The 18,438-nt window shown below is 45.5% G+C and overlaps 1 protein-coding gene across 1 annotated transcript in view; it reads right to left on the bottom strand.

The window, feature by feature from the left end:
- Positions 1–18,438, bottom strand: part of LAMC1 (laminin subunit gamma 1) — a 127,267-nt gene that overhangs the window by 19,567 nt on the left and 89,262 nt on the right. The window contains exons 4-17 of the mRNA XM_047703854.1: positions 18,048–18,214; positions 14,824–15,012; positions 13,912–14,029; positions 13,437–13,535; positions 13,209–13,345; positions 12,537–12,659; positions 12,260–12,449; positions 11,612–11,724; positions 9,282–9,503; positions 8,971–9,159; positions 3,200–3,445; positions 2,563–2,716; positions 1,808–1,950; positions 687–865 (exon numbers count right to left, since the gene is read on the bottom strand). Coding sequence (XP_047559810.1) covers positions 687–865; positions 1,808–1,950; positions 2,563–2,716; positions 3,200–3,445; positions 8,971–9,159; positions 9,282–9,503; positions 11,612–11,724; positions 12,260–12,449; positions 12,537–12,659; positions 13,209–13,345; positions 13,437–13,535; positions 13,912–14,029; positions 14,824–15,012; positions 18,048–18,214 — 2,269 coding nt within the window. The remainder of the gene's footprint in view (positions 1–686; positions 866–1,807; positions 1,951–2,562; positions 2,717–3,199; positions 3,446–8,970; positions 9,160–9,281; positions 9,504–11,611; positions 11,725–12,259; positions 12,450–12,536; positions 12,660–13,208; positions 13,346–13,436; positions 13,536–13,911; positions 14,030–14,823; positions 15,013–18,047; positions 18,215–18,438) is intronic.

Here is an 18,438-nt window from a genome sequence, read left to right as displayed (position 1 = left end):
TATCTCTATCCTTGCCCCCCTCTAATACCCTGCCCCCCAAACACACATACTTACCCAGTTCAATCCAGGCTTGCCCTTTTGCCCTACTCCTAACCATCATTCTTCACATAGTAGTCAGAGCATTCTTCTCAAAATATAAACTGGATTTCCTAGCTTAAAACTGCTCAGTGCATTCCTGCTGGATATGGAATAAAATCTACATCCCTTCCTGTGGTTGACATGGTGTGACATGAGCTGTCTTACCAACCTCTCCGGTCTTATCACAAACCACTCCCTCCTCACTCAGGAGGCTTCAGACACCCTCCACCTTTGAGGTCCTTGTACCCCACATTCCCTCTGCCTGAAACAGCCTACCTATCACTTCTCATTAGGCTTGTTCCTTCTTATTCTTAAGATCTCACCTTAAATAAATGTCCTCAGAGAGGACTTATATAAAGTCGTTCTCCCAGTTATTCTCTGTTTGTGTTCTTTCTGGTGCTTATCTTAGTTACTATTTCTTTATTTAATTTTTATTATTTGTCTCCCAACTGGAACATAAGTCTTTCAGGACAGGGGCCATGCCAATCTTGTTCATCCTTTGTTCTCTAGTGCTCAGTACACAGGAAGCACCCGTTCAAGGTCTACTGAATGAATGAATGAATGAATGATGAATGAATGAACGAGCAACTGCCCTGTTGACAGCTTACCTTATCCTTTACCAGCCGGTAACAGGCTGGACACTCCTGGCAGCCAGGCCAAGACCGATTGTAGAAATAGTTCTCTTCACACTGGTCACAGCGATTTCCCACAAAACCCTGTTTACATTCACAGCGACCATTGTCTTTGCACTGGAGTGAAAGAGATCCCTCGGGATGACAGTCACAGGCTGCAGAATAAAGTAAAAGAGTCTATGGTAGAGAAAGGAAGGGAGAATGCATTGTCTTTTAACTCAGATTGACATGAGTAAGCTGATGGTACTCTCATCATACGTAGGTATGTTTTTGAAAAACAGGTCAAATTACGAGAATTCAAATGGTTAAGTCGCTCAGTACAGAGAACAGAAATTTTTAAGCAAAAACGAGTTTTAAAGTACAAAGTGCAGCATCCCTCGGAGGGGACACATTTCCCGTCACTGAGTACTTACAGACATTAGACTATTAAACTCATCGGTGCCGTTTCATGCATTTCAAGAATTCTTCTCTACCTCCATGTCTCTGCTGTTTAATATTTCTCTCATTAAGGAACTAGAAAACCCAAATGCTAATATATATTTGCATTATTTTATAGTTTGTTTACTCGCTTTGTTCTCAGAACTGGGTCAATGATTTATGCTACATTCCACAGGAGAAATGAAGGAATTCAGAAAGCAAAACACCAAACGGTTCCGAGGCTTCATTCCAGGCAAGTGTTTACGCCAAGGAGAAGCAGATGTGTAGATGCAAGCGCACCAAGAGGGCCCCAAGGGTGGGAAGCGACTGCAGCCGGTAAGCCAGCCAACAAGTAAGCTGTGAGCAGAGTCTCTCCCTGTCTCATTATCTGCTCTAAGAATGTGCTTTTCGTGAAGCACAGTGGGAAAGCCCGGTGATCAAAGGAAGACCTTCCTTGGGAAGACAAAAGACTGGAAAAAGAATCAGAAATGGGACACAAGAAGACGTAAATAAGGTGCCTGCCAAGGAACGAGAGAAGCTCTCAAGCCCCGGCTTCAGGAAAGGAGGCTCTTCACAGCCTCAAGCCTCTGTGAGGACTTAGGTACAGCCCTGACTGTCGACGTCTGTGGTCCTAACTGGAATCAGGAAAGACTCAGAGCTCTACGCTCCCAGCTCCTTACGTTTGCAGCCTTCCGGCCCAAAGCCGAAGTGGTTGAGCTCGCAGCGCTCACAGTGCTGGCCTGCGATGCCGGGCTGGCACTCGCACTGGCCGGTGCGGACGTCACACTGTCCGTTGGTGGAACCCAACGCATGGCAGTCGCACCTGCAAATGAACACGTGATGTTTCTCCCGTGAGAAAAACAGACTCTAAGCAAACCTTCCTCCCACCCCCGCTCAGTGCAGAACTGATGTGATTTGTACCAGAAAACAGAATCTAAAGGGCTATTAAAACAAAATGGTAAGGGTCATTAAGCACCTGAGGTTCGAGCAATTTCCATGAGTTCTACTCAGAACCTCTCTTTCTAACCTCACCCACAAACAGGGTTAGTCCACTCCTAAAACCATTACAAAGGGGCTCTCCAACCTGGCACCCCCTCGGGGCTGACCAGGAGCTTTGAAAATAGAAACTCCCAGGCTGCAGGCCCCCGACAGCCTGACCCTGAGCGCCTCAGACAGCGGTTCAGAAGGTGTCATGTCTGAAAAGTCGCCTGGGTGACTCTGACACCTCTAGGGCAGCTTCACTCCACTCCGCTCTCCCAGTAGCTCCAGTACCACTGTCCAGTACTGCCTCTCAAGTGAGGCACTCAAATAATTCCTGAACAAAATCGAGGTTACCGTTACGGGTAACTCATAAAAACCAATCTCTCACAATGGAAAAAAAAAAAACACACAAAAAAGCACAGCGTCCTTCCCGCAACGGCAGCCGGCGTCTCACCTCTCACAGCCGCGCCCGCTCTGCAGGTTGTAGAAGCCGGGCTCGCAGGCGCCACAGTCCCGGCCGGTCACGTGGGGCAGACACTCGCACTGGCCCGTGACGGGGCTGCAGCCGCCCTGCTGCGACGCGGTTCCGTAGGGATTGCACGCACAGGCTGGGGGGAGAGACGGAGACAGCAAGAGATGCAAGTCACCCAACAGAAATACTAAAATGTAAGCAGTACAGATTGTTCTGATTTCAGCTGATCATCGCAGCAGCCACGAGTCGCCCGTGCTACCGAGGGCTTGCGACGTGGCCGGTCTCGAGAGGGGCTGTGAATGGGAAACACACGCTGGATTCTGATGAGCTAGTACGCAGGACACAGAACGTGGCTCTCCATAGTTTTTAGTGGATGACTCATTGAAATGATACTATGGTAGAGTAAATAAAATACAGGATTTAAAGACAACTTCATCTGTTTCTCTTTATTTTGATGTGTCTACAAGAAAACTTCAATTACACGAGAGGTTGATACTATGTTTCTGCTGAACAGTGCTGCCTTAGACCAAGCATCCGTAAATATCTAAACCGACTGCAGGATGAATTCTCAGAATAAATGAGTACGACTGTAACAGAACCTGGCCGATGGCTAGATTACCTTTGCATTTGTCTGCTGGGTTGGGAGCCAGGGGATTTCCAAAAAACCCATCTTTGCAGCGGTCACAGTAGAAGCCAGCGGTGTTATAGATGCATTTCAGGCACTCTCCTGTCAAGCGATTGCAATTGCCAACGGCATTGGGGTCGATGTTGTCATTGCACTGACAGAGGCGGCAAAGCCTCACAGGGCCGTTTCTCCCCAGAGGGTCTCCAAAGTAGCCGTCGTCACAGAGCTCGCACCTTTTACCTGCACATGAGACAATCTGCTGTTATGCAAGAAAGGTCTCAGACGTTCCTGGTGCTACTGCGCACAAACAGTCTGGTTACCAAGTGTGCAGGTGAACCATCAGGTGGGGGACAACATGACACAGTGGACAGGGCACCAGCCCAGGAGAGCAGCGGACCGGGGCTGCAGTCCTGGCTTGGTGCCAGACCAGTGGAGTGACTCTGGGCACATCACCATTTTGCCATCAGAAAGACAGCACCTGCTCTACCTACTGCACTTCACCTGTCCTGAGGACTAGCTGTCATCGTGCATTCAAAGTGCTTTGTAAATGAGTCGGGCTCAGGCCCAAGGGACAGCGCATTCATATGTTTGTTTTGGTTTATGATATTAAAAGAGATGAAGTGCCCCTCAGTACCATCACTTTCCTATACAACAGAGCGAGCAGGACAACTCCCTAGAAAAGACAAGACATGGGCTAATCCTTCATTGAGCTCTGCCAACTAGTACAGAATCAGAGTATCTTAGAAGAGAACTCAGAGACTGCCATTTGCCTCCAGCTTCTATTATAGCAAAGAAACCAGAGAGATTAAGTAACTTGCCCACAATCAAACAGCTAGAATCCAGGATTCTTTCCAGCATACTCACTGCTCCTCCTCCTTCCTTTTCTACTTTCCCATCATTGTTAGCTCAAGGTGGAATCTTTTTTTTTTTTAAGATTTTATTTATTTGACAGACAGAGATTACAAGTAGGCAGAGAGGCAGGCAGAGAGAGCGGGGGAAGCAGGCTCCCCGCCGAGCAGAGAGCCTGATGTGGGGCTCGATCCCAGGACCCTGAGACCATGACCTGAGCCAAAGGCAGCGGCTTAACCCACTGAGCCACCCAGGTGCCCCTCAAGCTGGAATCTTAATATCTTTGTAGCTGACAGGGAATGAATTAACTTAAGCTTCTGGAGAAATAAAAGTTTGCTCATTTGCTCATTTAATGAACATTCGCTGAGCATCTCTTACACATAAATGCTGTTCTCGATTGTCAGGATGATGTGGTGAACAAGGTAGACAAGATCTCTTGTCGAAGTTTACACTATAGTTGGGGGAGAGCAATCCATGGATACCTAAATAAACTATTTTGGATGGGGATAAGCATAACAAATTAAACAAAACAGAGCAACATGACAGAGTGATGGGGTTAAGGGCTACTTCACTGGGTGGTTAGAGAAAGCTCTATAGAGAAGAGATACCTGGGATGACAACGGAAAGACAGGGAAAAAAAAACAACAACAACAAACAGCCATGCTAATATCCAAGGAAAGAATGTTCCAGAAAAAAACGATAAGCTTACAGAAGTAGTAAGAGCCAATCATGTAGATCATGGTATTTAAAAAAATCTGGTTTAAATTAAGGTGCAATGAGGTGATATTAGAGGGTTTTTAAAGTAACATGCCCTGATTTACATTTTTTTAAAGATTTATTTATTTGAGAGAGAACGAGTGGGGGGCAGAGGGAGAGGGAGAAGCAGACTCCCCACTGAGCACAGAACCCTGACAAGGGCTTTATCCTAGGACCCCACAATCATGACCTGAACCAGAGTCAGATGCTTAAGGGACTAAGCCACCTAGGTGCCCTCGATTTACATTTTAAAAGGATTATCCTGGCAGCAGTATGAGAATGGACTGCAGGGAGACCCATGAGGAGGCTCTTCCAGGCGAGAGACCACAGTGGTGTGGACCAGGGCAGTGGTAGTGGAGGCCGTGAAACTCAGATGTGAGATCGAGCCTGTCACACATGCTGGCTGACTGCTTCCAGGAAATAAAAAAAAGAAGAATCAAGGACAAGCCTAGGATTTTAGCTTATAGCCAGAGCAACTAGGTGAATGGTAGTCTTTTCACCGAGATGAATAAGACTGGGGAAGGACAGGGTTGGGGTTGAAGGAAAAGGGGAGAAGTCAAAGATTTAGCTTGGATTTGCTTAAATTTGCGATGCCGTTAGCCATCTGACTCAAGCAGAAAATTAAAAAGACACGTTCAAATTAGCAAGACCTGAAGAGAGTTTAATAAGGATACCAACTACACGAGTGTGGACAGGGTGTAAGCAATCCCAGGGGACAGGGCAGCCCCAGGGGTAGTGACTGTGGGGCTCTGTGACCTGGGCCTCAGGGGCTGGGTGGAGGGAGCAGTTAACCGGAATCTCACGTGAGGAAGGGCTGTTTGGAGAAAGCCAGTGTCAGGAGCTGAGAACCCTGAGGAAGGTCACTAAGCCACAAGGACCCCCCTCGACCCCAGAGAGTTTTTACTCTGCCTCACCCTCCCCCCATCTCTCTGATCTCCTCTAGGTGCTTCCTGCTCCCTGAACACAAACGGAGGGCCCATGTGATGCATGGGTGCAGGTGCCCTGGGGTGGAAAAAATGAAGAAAGGATGTGCAGGGACAAACGGAAGGCTTGTAGCCCACCAGCCAATCGAAGATGGTAAGTAGGTAGCCGGCGCCCGGCAGAGAGTGTGGTCAGGACCTAAGACAGATTTTTCAGGAGGCACCGAAAGTCTTTTGAAGTTAGAAGACGAGATCTGTTCACCTGAGGGGAGAATACAGATCAAGTGGACATGGGAGTCTCAGGCTGAGAATCAGAAGTGATAAAAGGAGCCTCAAGAGAAGAGGGACGGAAAGAGACCCAAGAGAGGGCAGCGTCCCCAAAGACGAGAGGAGAAATGTGTGGGGTGGAGTGAGCGGTCACCAGGGTCCCGCGTTGCTGAGACCGGGTCAGAGGAGGACTGAAAACTGACCCCTGCGTTTGGCAAACGGTGGTAACTGGTGGTCACTGGTGAGGCGAACAGAACAGAACCGAACCTATGGCTGGGGGCGGGCTGGGAGAGGAAGAATGGATGCGACGAAGGCCCTTCTTGTCTCTGGTGTGAACAGTTACCAGACCCTCACCCGAGATCCTTCTCTAGACCAGGATTAGGACAGCACATCAGCTTTGCTTTTTTATAGGATCACTTGGCCATTCTAGATATAATCTATATTAAAAATGCTTTGAAATCTGTTTTGAATAAAACTTTTTTTTTTTTTTAATCTGGTAGAAAACCGAAAACAGGGGTGCACAGGAGCCCATGGAAAGCTTTCATGCCAAAGTACCTTCTGGCAATAACAGCTAAGCTATCCTTTTGTCTCAGAGTCCAGGATGTAGGTTCAAGTCCTGGATGTACTACTTACATGACTCTGGGCAAGTTAGGTACTTTTTTTTTTTGCCTCAGCTTTCCTCATCATCCCCTCCTCACCCTGGGGGAGGCATTGTTCCTTCTCCTCTAGCGTGGTCTTAAAATTATCTGTGTTTCCAGCTATACTTTTAGCCCCTGAAGAGCAGCAACCGTCTCTTATTCATTTCTGTATTCCCAAAGCCAGGCACTCAAATAAATGTGATGAAAAAAAGAGTATCATCATCATCATTATTATTAATTTGCCTCAAAAGATCATTTTAAAGATCAAATGTGAAGCACAGCATGTGCACGGAGCTCAGGGGCTACAGGCAGTTCTTCTGTTCTTTGGTTGTCTTCTAAATGAGAAACATCTTACCCCGTATCTGCAAACTCTACTCGTTAGCCAAAAAATATCTGCATTCATTCAACAAGCATACATGTCAGGTGCTATTCTGGGTGTTGGGAATACAAAAGTCAATAGAACAGACAAATGTCCCTCCTGTTGCGGAGCTTAACAGGGGTTAGGGGCTTGGAAGGGGGAAGACAGACAATAAATAAATGAATAAACAGAAAAATACCAAGTGGTTAAAAAGTGCTATGAAAAAAGGAAAGCGGGATATAGGACTAATGAGTGACGGCATCATCTTCCGCAGGGTCTATGCCGCTTTGCATGTGGACCTCTACAGACTCATGAACACCCGCAAGTCAGATGATAACTAACAAAACAAACATACCTCACGAGTCTTGTGTGAGAGAATCTGGTTACAGACTAACAAGTTTACAACATTTTGCAAGATCTCCTAGAGGACACTCCACCGCTCCAGCATGTATCCCAAGTCGTCTCAACTCACCATTTTTCTTCTTCAGCATGGCCATGAGAACATCTCCAATGCTTACCTTAGCTTTAGGCTTGCAGTCTACCCAACGGACCAACAGAATGAGCAAACGGATCTCTCATCAAAATGCCATATTAAGTACATCTAAGAAGAGATTCTGCAGGGGGATGCTTGCTATATGCTGTGGCAGCAGAGTGAAAAAAAGGTCCTAAAAACCTGAGGGAGTGGCGTAGGGCGGGTTCACTGCAGAAAGTGATGTTTCAACCCAACTCCAAGGTAAAGATCGGAGTTGAACAAGAAAAATGAGGTCTGGGTGGAACAAGTTGGGGTAAAATGTTCTAAAAAAGGCAGACTGTGCATAAAAGGACATAGAGTGTGGCTGATCTGATGGATTACAAGAAGCCCAGGACAGCTACAGCGGAGACCACAAAGGCAACAGAGGGTAACGGGGAATGAGATTGGAGAAATCCATCTGTGAGCCGCTGTTGGGCCACTGTTTTATAATACACGTATACAAAGAGTAAAAAATCTGAAAGTCTACACTGGTATCTACCTCTTATTTTCTCAACTACCTTAAGCAAATGATTGAATCCCTCCATGTTGCAATGCCCTTGTGCTTAGTGTGGGGTCAGAGGAGTAGAAAAGGGAAGATGGGGCATTTTGATGTTTCCCAAGGATTAAAGAGTGTTTTGATGAAGTACAAGAGATACAAATTATTAGCTGAGTGGTTTTTTGTCTCACTTATTTTCAGGCAGCGATTCTTTTGAAGAAAAAAGTCTGTGATGGAGTCAAGGGTTCTATCAGAAGCCTAGCCAGAACCTCGCCATTACATGGAGGCTGAAGTCAATGGAGGAACGGTCACCAGTGACCTCCTCAGTCAGTCAGCAAGACTGTTCCTTGAGTAGTTAGGAAAGATCAAGTTTTAGGTTCTTATCAAAAAGAAAGACTCAGAGAATAGGAACAGATGTCTACCCAAAGCTATAAAAATATGTTTTCCTAACTAAATGTGATGGGCTCTGATGCACTGAAAGGACTATTGAAGAAAGAACAGAATGAATTTAAAGAATTTAAAAATTACCACTTTATATCAAGAATCCCAGGACAGCCCCACAAACTAAAAATCAAGTGCTGGTTCTCATCTTAGGTGGGAGAACACACGGGGGTGGTCATGAGCTCCTCCAGTGACCAGCCAGGCAGCTTGGACATGTGAGTGACTTCATGTCTCTGTGCCTCAGTGTTCTTAGCTGTAGTATGGGGATCCCAGCAGAACCCACGTCAAGGGGCTGTGAAGATCACTGAGGCAGAAGGTGTACAGTGCTTAGAGAAGTACGTGGCTGTAAATGTGTTAGCTATTGTTTGTATCTGATATGCATTTTATGAATCCATAATAAATCTCTTTCATGCACAACTTTTGCCCACTTAGATGACTGTAATCACAGCGCCAAACAGCCCAACAAAATCTGCAAGTCCCCCAGGCTCTGCGCCCTAACGTATTTTTGTCAGATGGAACACGGACTGACCGGTGGTGCCAGTAGGACAGTTGGTGCACACCACCTCCTGCGTCTTGGGGACGACGGCACAGCTTGAGCCCCCAGGACATGGGCAGGGCTGGCAGTCGGAGGAGGTGCCCGAGGTGGTATCGCCATAGTACCCATCGCCACACTTCTCGCAGTGGGGGCCGGCCGTGTTGTCTCTGCAGTCACAGACGCCTGTGTGGAGAGGGGGTGTGAGAAAACAGGGAGGTGTGCCAGCAGGTAAGACCAGGAGCACTTTCCTGCCTGTCCGCTGAAGAGGATTTCAGTTCAGTGGCCCCCAGAGCTCGTTGTCTCACCTGTCTCAGGGTCACAGGTCTCGCTGTGTCCGTTGCAGGTACAAAGCACACACGGGCTGTACGGCCCGAGACTTGGAGTCTCTCTTCTGTAACCCGAGAGGCACATCTCACAGAACTGCCCGCCATATCCCACAGGACAGGTGCAGGACTCCACCCAAGTGGCAGGCACCCCGGGCCCCGGGCCAGCGCTTGTCAGGGTGACATCATTCAAATACCCAGCACCTGCGTGTGGTGTAGATCAGAGAGTCAGTGAACGGGCTTCTGTGTTCCAAAAGCTTACAGAAAGGTAATAAAGCTAAAGAGGAATCAGACACAAAATTCCAGAGACAATCAGCCATTGGCTTAACTCATCTATTGGGGGAGATAACTTGAAAACAGCATTCACGACAGTCATGGGGCACCCAGTGCTGAGGATCTGGAAGGGCAGGATGGCAAACACATCTTAAACACACACCCAACCAGCTCTGTGGGGTTTGACAGGTGTCTCAATCACCAATATATAAAAGTAAAAGCACAGGACAGTATTCTGGGCCAAGGGGAGATCAGAGCAAGAATGTAGGAGACAAGAGTCTGTAGCCATTAAGCAATGTTTCTGTTCTTTTGCTACAAAAGCAGGCCCTGACTGTAGAGTTCAGGGATAAGAGCAAGGAACACACCTGCCAACAAGCACCACTCAATTATACCTTTTTTTTGCCTGGCAGAAAATAGGAAAAACTGGTGACCAAGTTTTTCAAAGATTTTTTATTTATTTATTGGACAGACAGAGATCGCAAGTAGGCAGAGAAGCAGGCAGAGAAAGAGGAGGAAGCAGGCTCTCCACTGAGCAGAGAGCCCAATGCGGGGCTCGATCCCAGGACCCTGGGATCATGACCTGAGCTGAAGGCAGAGGCTTTAACCCACTGAGCCACCCAGGCGCCCCCCAAGTTTTAATATTCAGGGCTATTTTGGCAAATGTGCAGTAACTCCAAAGTCAGTGTGCCATATGTCACAGTGCTTCCCGGCTTCCAGAAGAAAATAAAAACAGAGGAAGCCGTAAATTGGTTTAGACCAGTGGGTCATCCAACCCAACAGGGCCCATGATGGCCTCAGCAGGAACATGCCACCAAGTGGCAGTCCTTAATTACATCATCCTTTCCCTATGTCATGAAATTTCACCTGCCTTTTATAGAATCCTTAGAAACTGACCACCTCAGGCTGAAGGACATCTCCTCTATGACTGCTCTGAACTTAGCTACTTTTAATACATTTATGGATTTTGTCAACAGCTAGATCATGAGATATACCCATTGGATGATATGCTTCCAATTCTAACCATTCTTACGTCTCCCATCCTAAAAAGCGCTCTTCCTCTCGAGTCCCTACGCTTGAATGATAATCCACCTCTTTTCCTTCCCTTACAGCCAAACTTCTTAAAAGAATAAGCTTTATTTTACTTCTTCACCTTCAAATTACTTGTCAAAGCCCTGCAGCATAACTTCACTTTCAACACTTCTTTTAAAAAAAAAAAAAAATCACCAATGATTCCTTAGTCCGCAATCCGAAATCCAATGGCACCATCTTTAAAAAACCCATTCATTATTTCTCTTCCTTAAAATTCTTTTTTCTCCCTTAAGTCTCAACACATGGCCCTTAGATAACTATGTTTCTGGGGTAGTCAACCTTTCGACTCTAGATCTCCAGTGCTAACTTATTCCTAAGCCCCAGACCGTTATTTCTAACAACTTACAAGATACTTTTGTCTGGATATTCACGTAGGCATCTCAAAAACCAACACATCCAAGCTGCAAATAAGACTCACCACGCCATACCACCACCCCTCTGACTCCACCCAAACAGCCTGAGCTTTCTACAGAAAAAGGTCCTCATTTAAAAAAAAAATTATAAGGAAGGATTTTAAAGGCATATTGAAAACAGCTCTGTTTAACATGATAATGAACCTTCACTCAGGAATTTATAGTTTTTCATGATTTAGCTGTTAGTTTAAAGGGCTTGATAATTAATAGCAATAAATAGAAAGAAATAAAGGTTAAGCATGTGAGCTGGCAGAACTACATGTAAGATTCTTAGACTATGTTTAGATATAAAGTCACCTCATTAGTCTTAGTCATTATAAAACAATGCCATTTACTAATTCTAGCAAATTTTCTCCAGGTCCTTGAAAGTGGTTTAACAAGTGCATTAATTTTATACATAATTCATGTATACTGAGATAATTCATTCACTTCTATAGGACCAATGCTATAGTATTGGGACTTTAGAGATCAACTTTTGCATTATGCAGACCCTTCAGCCCAATCATCTTAATGTTCTCAAATTATATCATAACTTACTTCTCTCACTATACGTCCCACGGATTTTGATAGAGGTCAAATTGTTTAAGAGCTTCTGAAATTCGAAAGGGGTAAGAGGAGGCCTCCAAGGGTAATCTGTTGCTTCATGGAGCCTAGAGAGAAAGAAAGGGCCACGTTAGCCTCGGTCAGGACAGCTGTGGGTGCTGAGAAAGCGTTTCGTATGCATTTCTGCCACCAACAGTGCAATGCTCTGACTATCTAACCAAGTCAGAAACGGGTCTGTTGGTTTAATAGTACAGCTGGAAAGGGTACAGTAAATAAAGGGCTGGAAAGGGTACAGTAAATAAAGGGAAGGCTTCCTCTTCCAAAATCATCTTTATAACCCAAACTTTTTTTTTTTTAAAGATTCTATTTATTTATTTGACAGAGATCACAAGTAGGCAGAGAGGCAGGCAGAGGGAGAGGGAGGGAAGCAGGCTCCCTGCTGAGCAGAGAGCCCGATGCGGGGCTCCATCCCAGGACCCTGAGATCATGACCTGAGCCAAAGGCAGAGCCTTTAACCCTGTGAGCCACCCAGGTGCCCCTCCAAACGTTTTTCTTCAACAGCTTGAGGCCTGATAAGCTTAGGTAAAGAAACCACTTTTACAACTCCGCTCAAGTCAGACTTTACAAAGAAGACCATCTTACCTGAAGACGTATTTCACAGTGGTCTCACTCGGATAGGCATTGCCCTGAGCGATCAAGGGCACGGACACTCTCAGGCCAGCTCCCTCGAGCACCAGGTCTTCTGCAGAGAGGCGAGTATCTCGCCTGTCCACCCGAAAGGAGAAGGAGAAGTTCTGACCATAACTGAACACCTGCTTGCCCAAGAACTTAGCTGCAAATAGACACAGTGGTGCGCGAGGTGAGAAGGAGAGTAGACAGGAGCACTCTTCACACCAGACTGCCGCTGAGCCTTACTTACCGGGAGCAATGAAGTACCTAGGGAAGTAGCTATCTGAGATGACGGCAATATCCTGCCTCTCAGAGGACCACTCCAGCGATGCTTCAGAGCCGTCCCTCTGCTCCACACGCCACCCGTCTTCATCTGCAAGCACAAGAAGGAAGCACATCACACTGTGAGCATCCTGAATTCAGGTCCTCTATACAACACCAAAAAATACAGAAAGTCACCAATAAGTACTTCTGAATACATGGATCCTACGACGGTACCTGTGTATGCTTACCCTCAAGCTATATTTTGATTTTACAAAAGTTTATCCTATAGTAAACCGTAAATCCATATGTTTTCATTAAATTAAAAAGCCAAACAGGGGACGCGTGGGTGGCTCAGCTGGTTAAGCCTCTGCCTTCGGCTCAGGTCATGATCTCAGGGTCTTGGGATCGAGCCCTGCATCGGGCTCTCTGCTCAGCAGGGAGCCTGCTCCTCTCTCTCTCTCTCAAATAAATAAATAAAATCCTTAAAAATAAATAAAAAATAAAAAGCCAAACAGAGAGCCAAACAAAAAAATCATTAACATTTAAAAACGGAATGTTGCCACCATCAAAAAAATCCTCAAAAAGTTACTGATTTTTAAAAAAATACCATAAGTCCAGTCTCTTAATTCTGGGAGACAGAAGGGAAGGTCCAAATTACCGATCTGAAAGGTAGAGGTTATTGGATAGATGCTGTAGCCGACAGCATTTGTACAGACAGAAGAATGCCCGAAGCAGAAGCAGGGTGTGCAACCCCTCGGATTGGAGGGTTCCAGATTAAAAAATCCAGGTTTGCATCTGAAAAACATAAAGATACAATCAGGAGTTTCTTGGACTTGAAATATGAGGCCAGAAAAAAACAGTACGGCCAGAGGAAGAATGCACTTACCTCTCGCAGCTGAAGCCTTCAACGTTGTCTTTGCAAACACATCTTCCTGTTTCAACATTACACTCATCCACGCTGCCAGAAGGATTGCAAGAGCACGGCCTGTGGATGGAGAAAGGAGTAAAACAGAGAGAGAAGAGAACTGAGAAAGAAATTCCACTCTTAAAGTCAACCTTTTGTTGGACATTATAATTTTTTTTTTAAAGGAAAACATAAAAAAGCAAAAGGAGTCCTAAACTCAGTTTCATATCTGGATTTGGTTTCAATCAGGGATATACCTATCACATTTCCATACTAAAAACCCTGCTTCAACTGTGTTACAAACCAAACCCGGACCATATTTACAGCTAGAAGTTCTTGATGATTACTGGGGGGAGGGGGAAACGTTTATAATGCTGAAGACAAGCCACGAGGACTCTTATTCTTGATCATCCACGTTTAGAACCTGCCCCCTTTCCCTGGGTTTGAAAAATCTTACCTGCAGCCTGCCTCGGTGAGAGAATGGTACCCGGGCTGGCAGTGGTCACACTTATCACCCATCACTCCCGGCTTGCAGCTACACCTGCCGTAACTGTCACACTGTGTGCTGAGAGAACCTAAAATTTAAAGAGCTTGTCAACGACCAGAAATGCAAGTAAATATGTCAAAGAAAAAAACATGGGTAACAAAAAACAATGCCTGAAACCCAAGATGTCATCTCTAGACAGTTACCGAGAGAAGAAAGATTAAATTGTAAACCCTAATGGTCTCAGAATCATATCCTTTCGAGCCATACCATTTTAACCTCACAGACACACACCCAGCTCATCAATGTTGAGAAACAAGTGTGTCTGCACCCAGAGATAAACCGCTTCCCAAACCAGTTGCTTCTCTGTGGACAAGCACAGGCTCCTTAAGGCCCACGTCTAGAATTTATGTATCTGCAGGCACAACAACATAAAGGTCAGACTCTGGAAAGAGAGGAGCAGACTCAGAGCATTCTACGTCTCTGAACACACACAACATGCCAGGGAAAATCCAGCCCTTTAAGGATCCTGAACGAAACAAAATCATTAACGAGCAAGAACTCACGAAGCAGCTAACCTTTTCCAGTCAAAGTTCAAATGGTCGTTAGGATCGGGTTACTAATTATTTACACAAAACCATGACTCAGGCCAAGCCCACACTTATTTATATACACCAGAAAATCACTGGGAGGTTGAACTTGGTTAAACACAGTGGAGGTGGGGAGGGTCAGGCACATCCTGTGTCATTTGCCTGGGACAACAGTGCACACACTTCCACTCTTCCCCCGTGCAGGTGCCTAGGAAGCAGAGCTTTGTTTTCTGGGGGGATGCGGGGTTTTGTCTTTCAATCCGTCAGGCTGATGCTGGCTTTGCCTGTCACTTACCCACGGGACTACAGTGACAGGGAGAGCAGGCTTCGCTGTTCCCGAGGCGGAAGAAATTCTCCCGGCACCTCTCGCAGTTGGCGCCATCTGTGTTCCCTTGGCAGTTGGTACAGTGGCCCCCGTGGCCGGTGGACCGGTATAGTTCAGGGTCAAAGTAGCACTCCTGTGAGCGGCCATTACAGTCACAGGCTGTTGGCCAAAAAACGCATGAGTGATGTCAGATCCGCATTCCTTGGCTGAACAGCATTTCAAAAGACTCTAAGCAAACCAAACCACCATCTCCCACGTCTCTGGGGCACAATGGGGGGCAGAATAAGAACGCCCACTTGAGGCGTTGTTCATTTGAAAACAAAAACAGAAGGTCAATGAAGGGTTTAGATAGTCAGGCTATCGGTTTACACAGAGATGGTCTTATCACAATTCACGCCATTGTAAAATACGAGGAATTCCTGTACTTAGGAATCTCCAGGCAATTGTTTATATACAAGTGAAAGGCAAGTCAAATTGCAATTTTTCCGAATCTTCATCCTTCGTTCCAACACCAACTCCAACAACAGGGAACCAGTTTATATTCAGGCTTTAATTTACCTTAACTCTTCGGGCCCCAATTGAAATAAGTTAAGATACTAACTTTCTAAGTGCCAGATTGCTTGCAAGGCCAGACTGGCGTAACCTGATACATATGGGTTGAAATGAGCGCCTCTGTGGAAGGAAGCAGCACTGAAGGGAAATCTAGCTTCACTAGACATGTCTATCTCCTGGGGAGCCACAAAACCAACAGGGTCCTCCATTAAGTAACTATGTTCCCTGCGGAACACAACTATATTTTAAGAACAAGTATATGTCGTCACAGAACTTCTTTTCTGTGTTTATAGTAAGTTTATTTTCTTAGAATTGCTGATGTCACACAAAATACCGGCACTATCTTGAGCACTAAATACAGTTTTATTTGATTTCAGATAAACCAAGTTGTTTTAAAGAAATGTTTGAATAGGGCACCTCCGTGGCTCAGTGGGTTAAGCCTCTCCCTTCGGCTTAGGTCGTGATCCCAGGGTCCTGGGATTGAGGCCTGCCTCAGGCTCTCTGCTCAGGGAGCCTGCTTCCTGGTCTCTGCCTGCCTCTCTGCCTACTTGTGATCTGTCAAATAAATAAATAAATAAATCTTAAAAAAAAAAAAAAAGAAATGTCTGAATATCTATTTTTTCTTTCTCGTCACCTCCCCTTCTTTATGACCAGTTCTTTCACAGTACTATACTTGAAAACATTTTAGAAACTTGAGTCACTGGCACCAAAAACTAGAGTTGTGTTAAGTAACTTGGAGAGCTCCCTTTCTACTTCTCGTCTCTCAAGTCTCCCTAGATTATCCCACACATCCCACCCCCAGCCAAACCCAGCCCACCCCCACCTAAACACTTTGGTGCCCTGGGACCATGTAGCAGAACAGTCCCCTTGTCTACACTGTCCTAACCCACAGGTAAAGCAGGCGCTGTGTCTCCTTCACCAGCAGCTGGTAGGAGAGAAGGCTGTAATCTTCTCTTCTCCAATCCCAGCATCCTGACAATACTGAAGTTACTGTCCCAACCGCCAGAAACTTAGTGCTGAAGGGACCCAAGGAGGAAGGCAGATTGATTCAGTTCCTTATCAAAGTCCTTTAGAAACAGTATTAAGTTCACTTGCCAGTCTGGAACATTTTCATGTTCCTGGAGAGACTCAAGATATGACCCCCATCAGGGTGCCTCGGTGGCTCAGCCGGTTAAGCCTCTGCCTTCGGCTCAGGTCATGATCTCAGAGTTCTGGGATCGACCCCCACATTGGGCTCTCCGCTCAGCGGGGAGCCTGCTCTCCCCGACCCCCGCCTCTCTACCTGTGGTCTCTCTGTCAAATAAATAAATAAAATCTTAAAATTAAAAAAAAAAAAAGATATGACCCCCATCACTAAGCAAAGTACTTTTCAAACACATGTGTACATTTATTGAAATGTCATGTCTTGGGGCATTTCACTGTTTCCGTTAAGACCTTTATCGTTTAGCTTCTCACACTAGCTGTTACAGTTCAGTCAAGGACTGAAGCTCAAGCAAGCGCCTAGGAATCCTAGAGGGGGTTGTATGATTTATCTTCAAATCTGGGATTTGCTGAGGAAAAGCAAAGATAAGAAAACCTGCTCTAAGGCAACTAAGAGAAATAGTCCTGAGTCAAGATACTGGTCACATCTCAAGGTTTCTGCCAATAATTCCAGTGAGCTCAGAGTGTCTCTCTTATTCATTCCTTTATCAAGAGTATACGATAAGGGCGCCTGGGTGGCTCAGTTGGTTAAGCGACTGCCTTCAGCTCAGGTCATGATCCTGAGATCATGGAAGGAGTCCCAGGATCGAGTCCCGCATCAGGATCCCTGCTCAGCAGGGTATCTGACCCTCTGTCCTCTCATGCTCTCCCTCTCTCTCATTCTGTCAAATAAATAAATTTAAAAATCTTTAAAAAAAAGAGTATATGATAAGAAATGTTTATAAGGTCATAAAAAATTATAGCTTCTTAAGAAGTTTCTAAGTCCTTGACAAAACATGATTACATAGCTTCATGGTTCCTTCTTCCTGAGGTTTCTTTCTCATCTGTCCAGAATAAACCAAGCCATTACTAAGGGATAAGACAAGCTGCAGCCTTTTCCCTTTTACCCTTCTCTAGAAATACTAAGATCTACTTTCCTTCCCAAAGCCACCCACCTCTACACAGGAGGAACAGGAAAATTCTCCCTGCTGTGCTCTTTAGTGAAATAAAGGAAGAATAATTTTGAGAAATAATTTTTTGAATGGCAGCCTTAGTCCAGAACTCAATGTACTGAACACGTGTTCATCAACGACCCTGACTGCTGGTAGGAAAATATTTTAACGTGCAGCTAAGGCAAGACTAGATAAACCGTATCTTATAGTAGGCTACACTGGCCTAGCACTTGGATCCAAGTGAAGTTCCAAACCTTGGAGATGCTGCTCCCACTCTGATACTGAAACTGAACAAAACCAAACATGCTTTGTATTCGTAGCCAACTGCCTTCATCTATGATTTTCCTCTGATGTGCGTACAAGTTACCATTCTACGCTTTCCAATTACAGAAGCAGCACTGCCTTTCAGAGTTCTCCTTTCAAGGAGGAACAGAAGGAAGTCACCCATTCCTTTTCCCCACTCTGGAAGTCCTCAAGATAATTTAATGACTGAGGCCAAGGGGCACTCACGCAGGCACTCGCTGGCACTCTCCGCAGTTGCCCTCCTCCACGGCCGGTCGTTGAAGAAAGGCAGACACTTTTCACAGTCTACCCCGTAAGTATTATGTTTGCAATTACACACCAGCTTGTCAAATTCATTCTTCACACACTCACTTGCGTGGCCGTTGCATTTACACCTGGGAAGAGAACAGACAAAAATATGAAATGGCCACCAAGTCCCAGCAATGGATGCAGAAAAAGGAGGTACAAAGAGAACTAAACACAACCCCAGAACAGTTTTTTATTTTTTACTTACTTATTTTTTAGTTTTACCATTCAAGACTATAAACTGAGGAACTAAGCAATATTAAGTAATGACTGAGTTTTCAGGTAGGAAGAAAAATTAAGCAAGGAAAAAAAC

This window comes from Lutra lutra, chromosome 15 (assembly GCF_902655055.1).
Source record: "Lutra lutra chromosome 15, mLutLut1.2, whole genome shotgun sequence".
NCBI lineage: Eukaryota > Metazoa > Chordata > Mammalia > Carnivora > Mustelidae > Lutra > Lutra lutra.
This window is presented reverse-complemented; position numbering and strand designations above follow the sequence as displayed.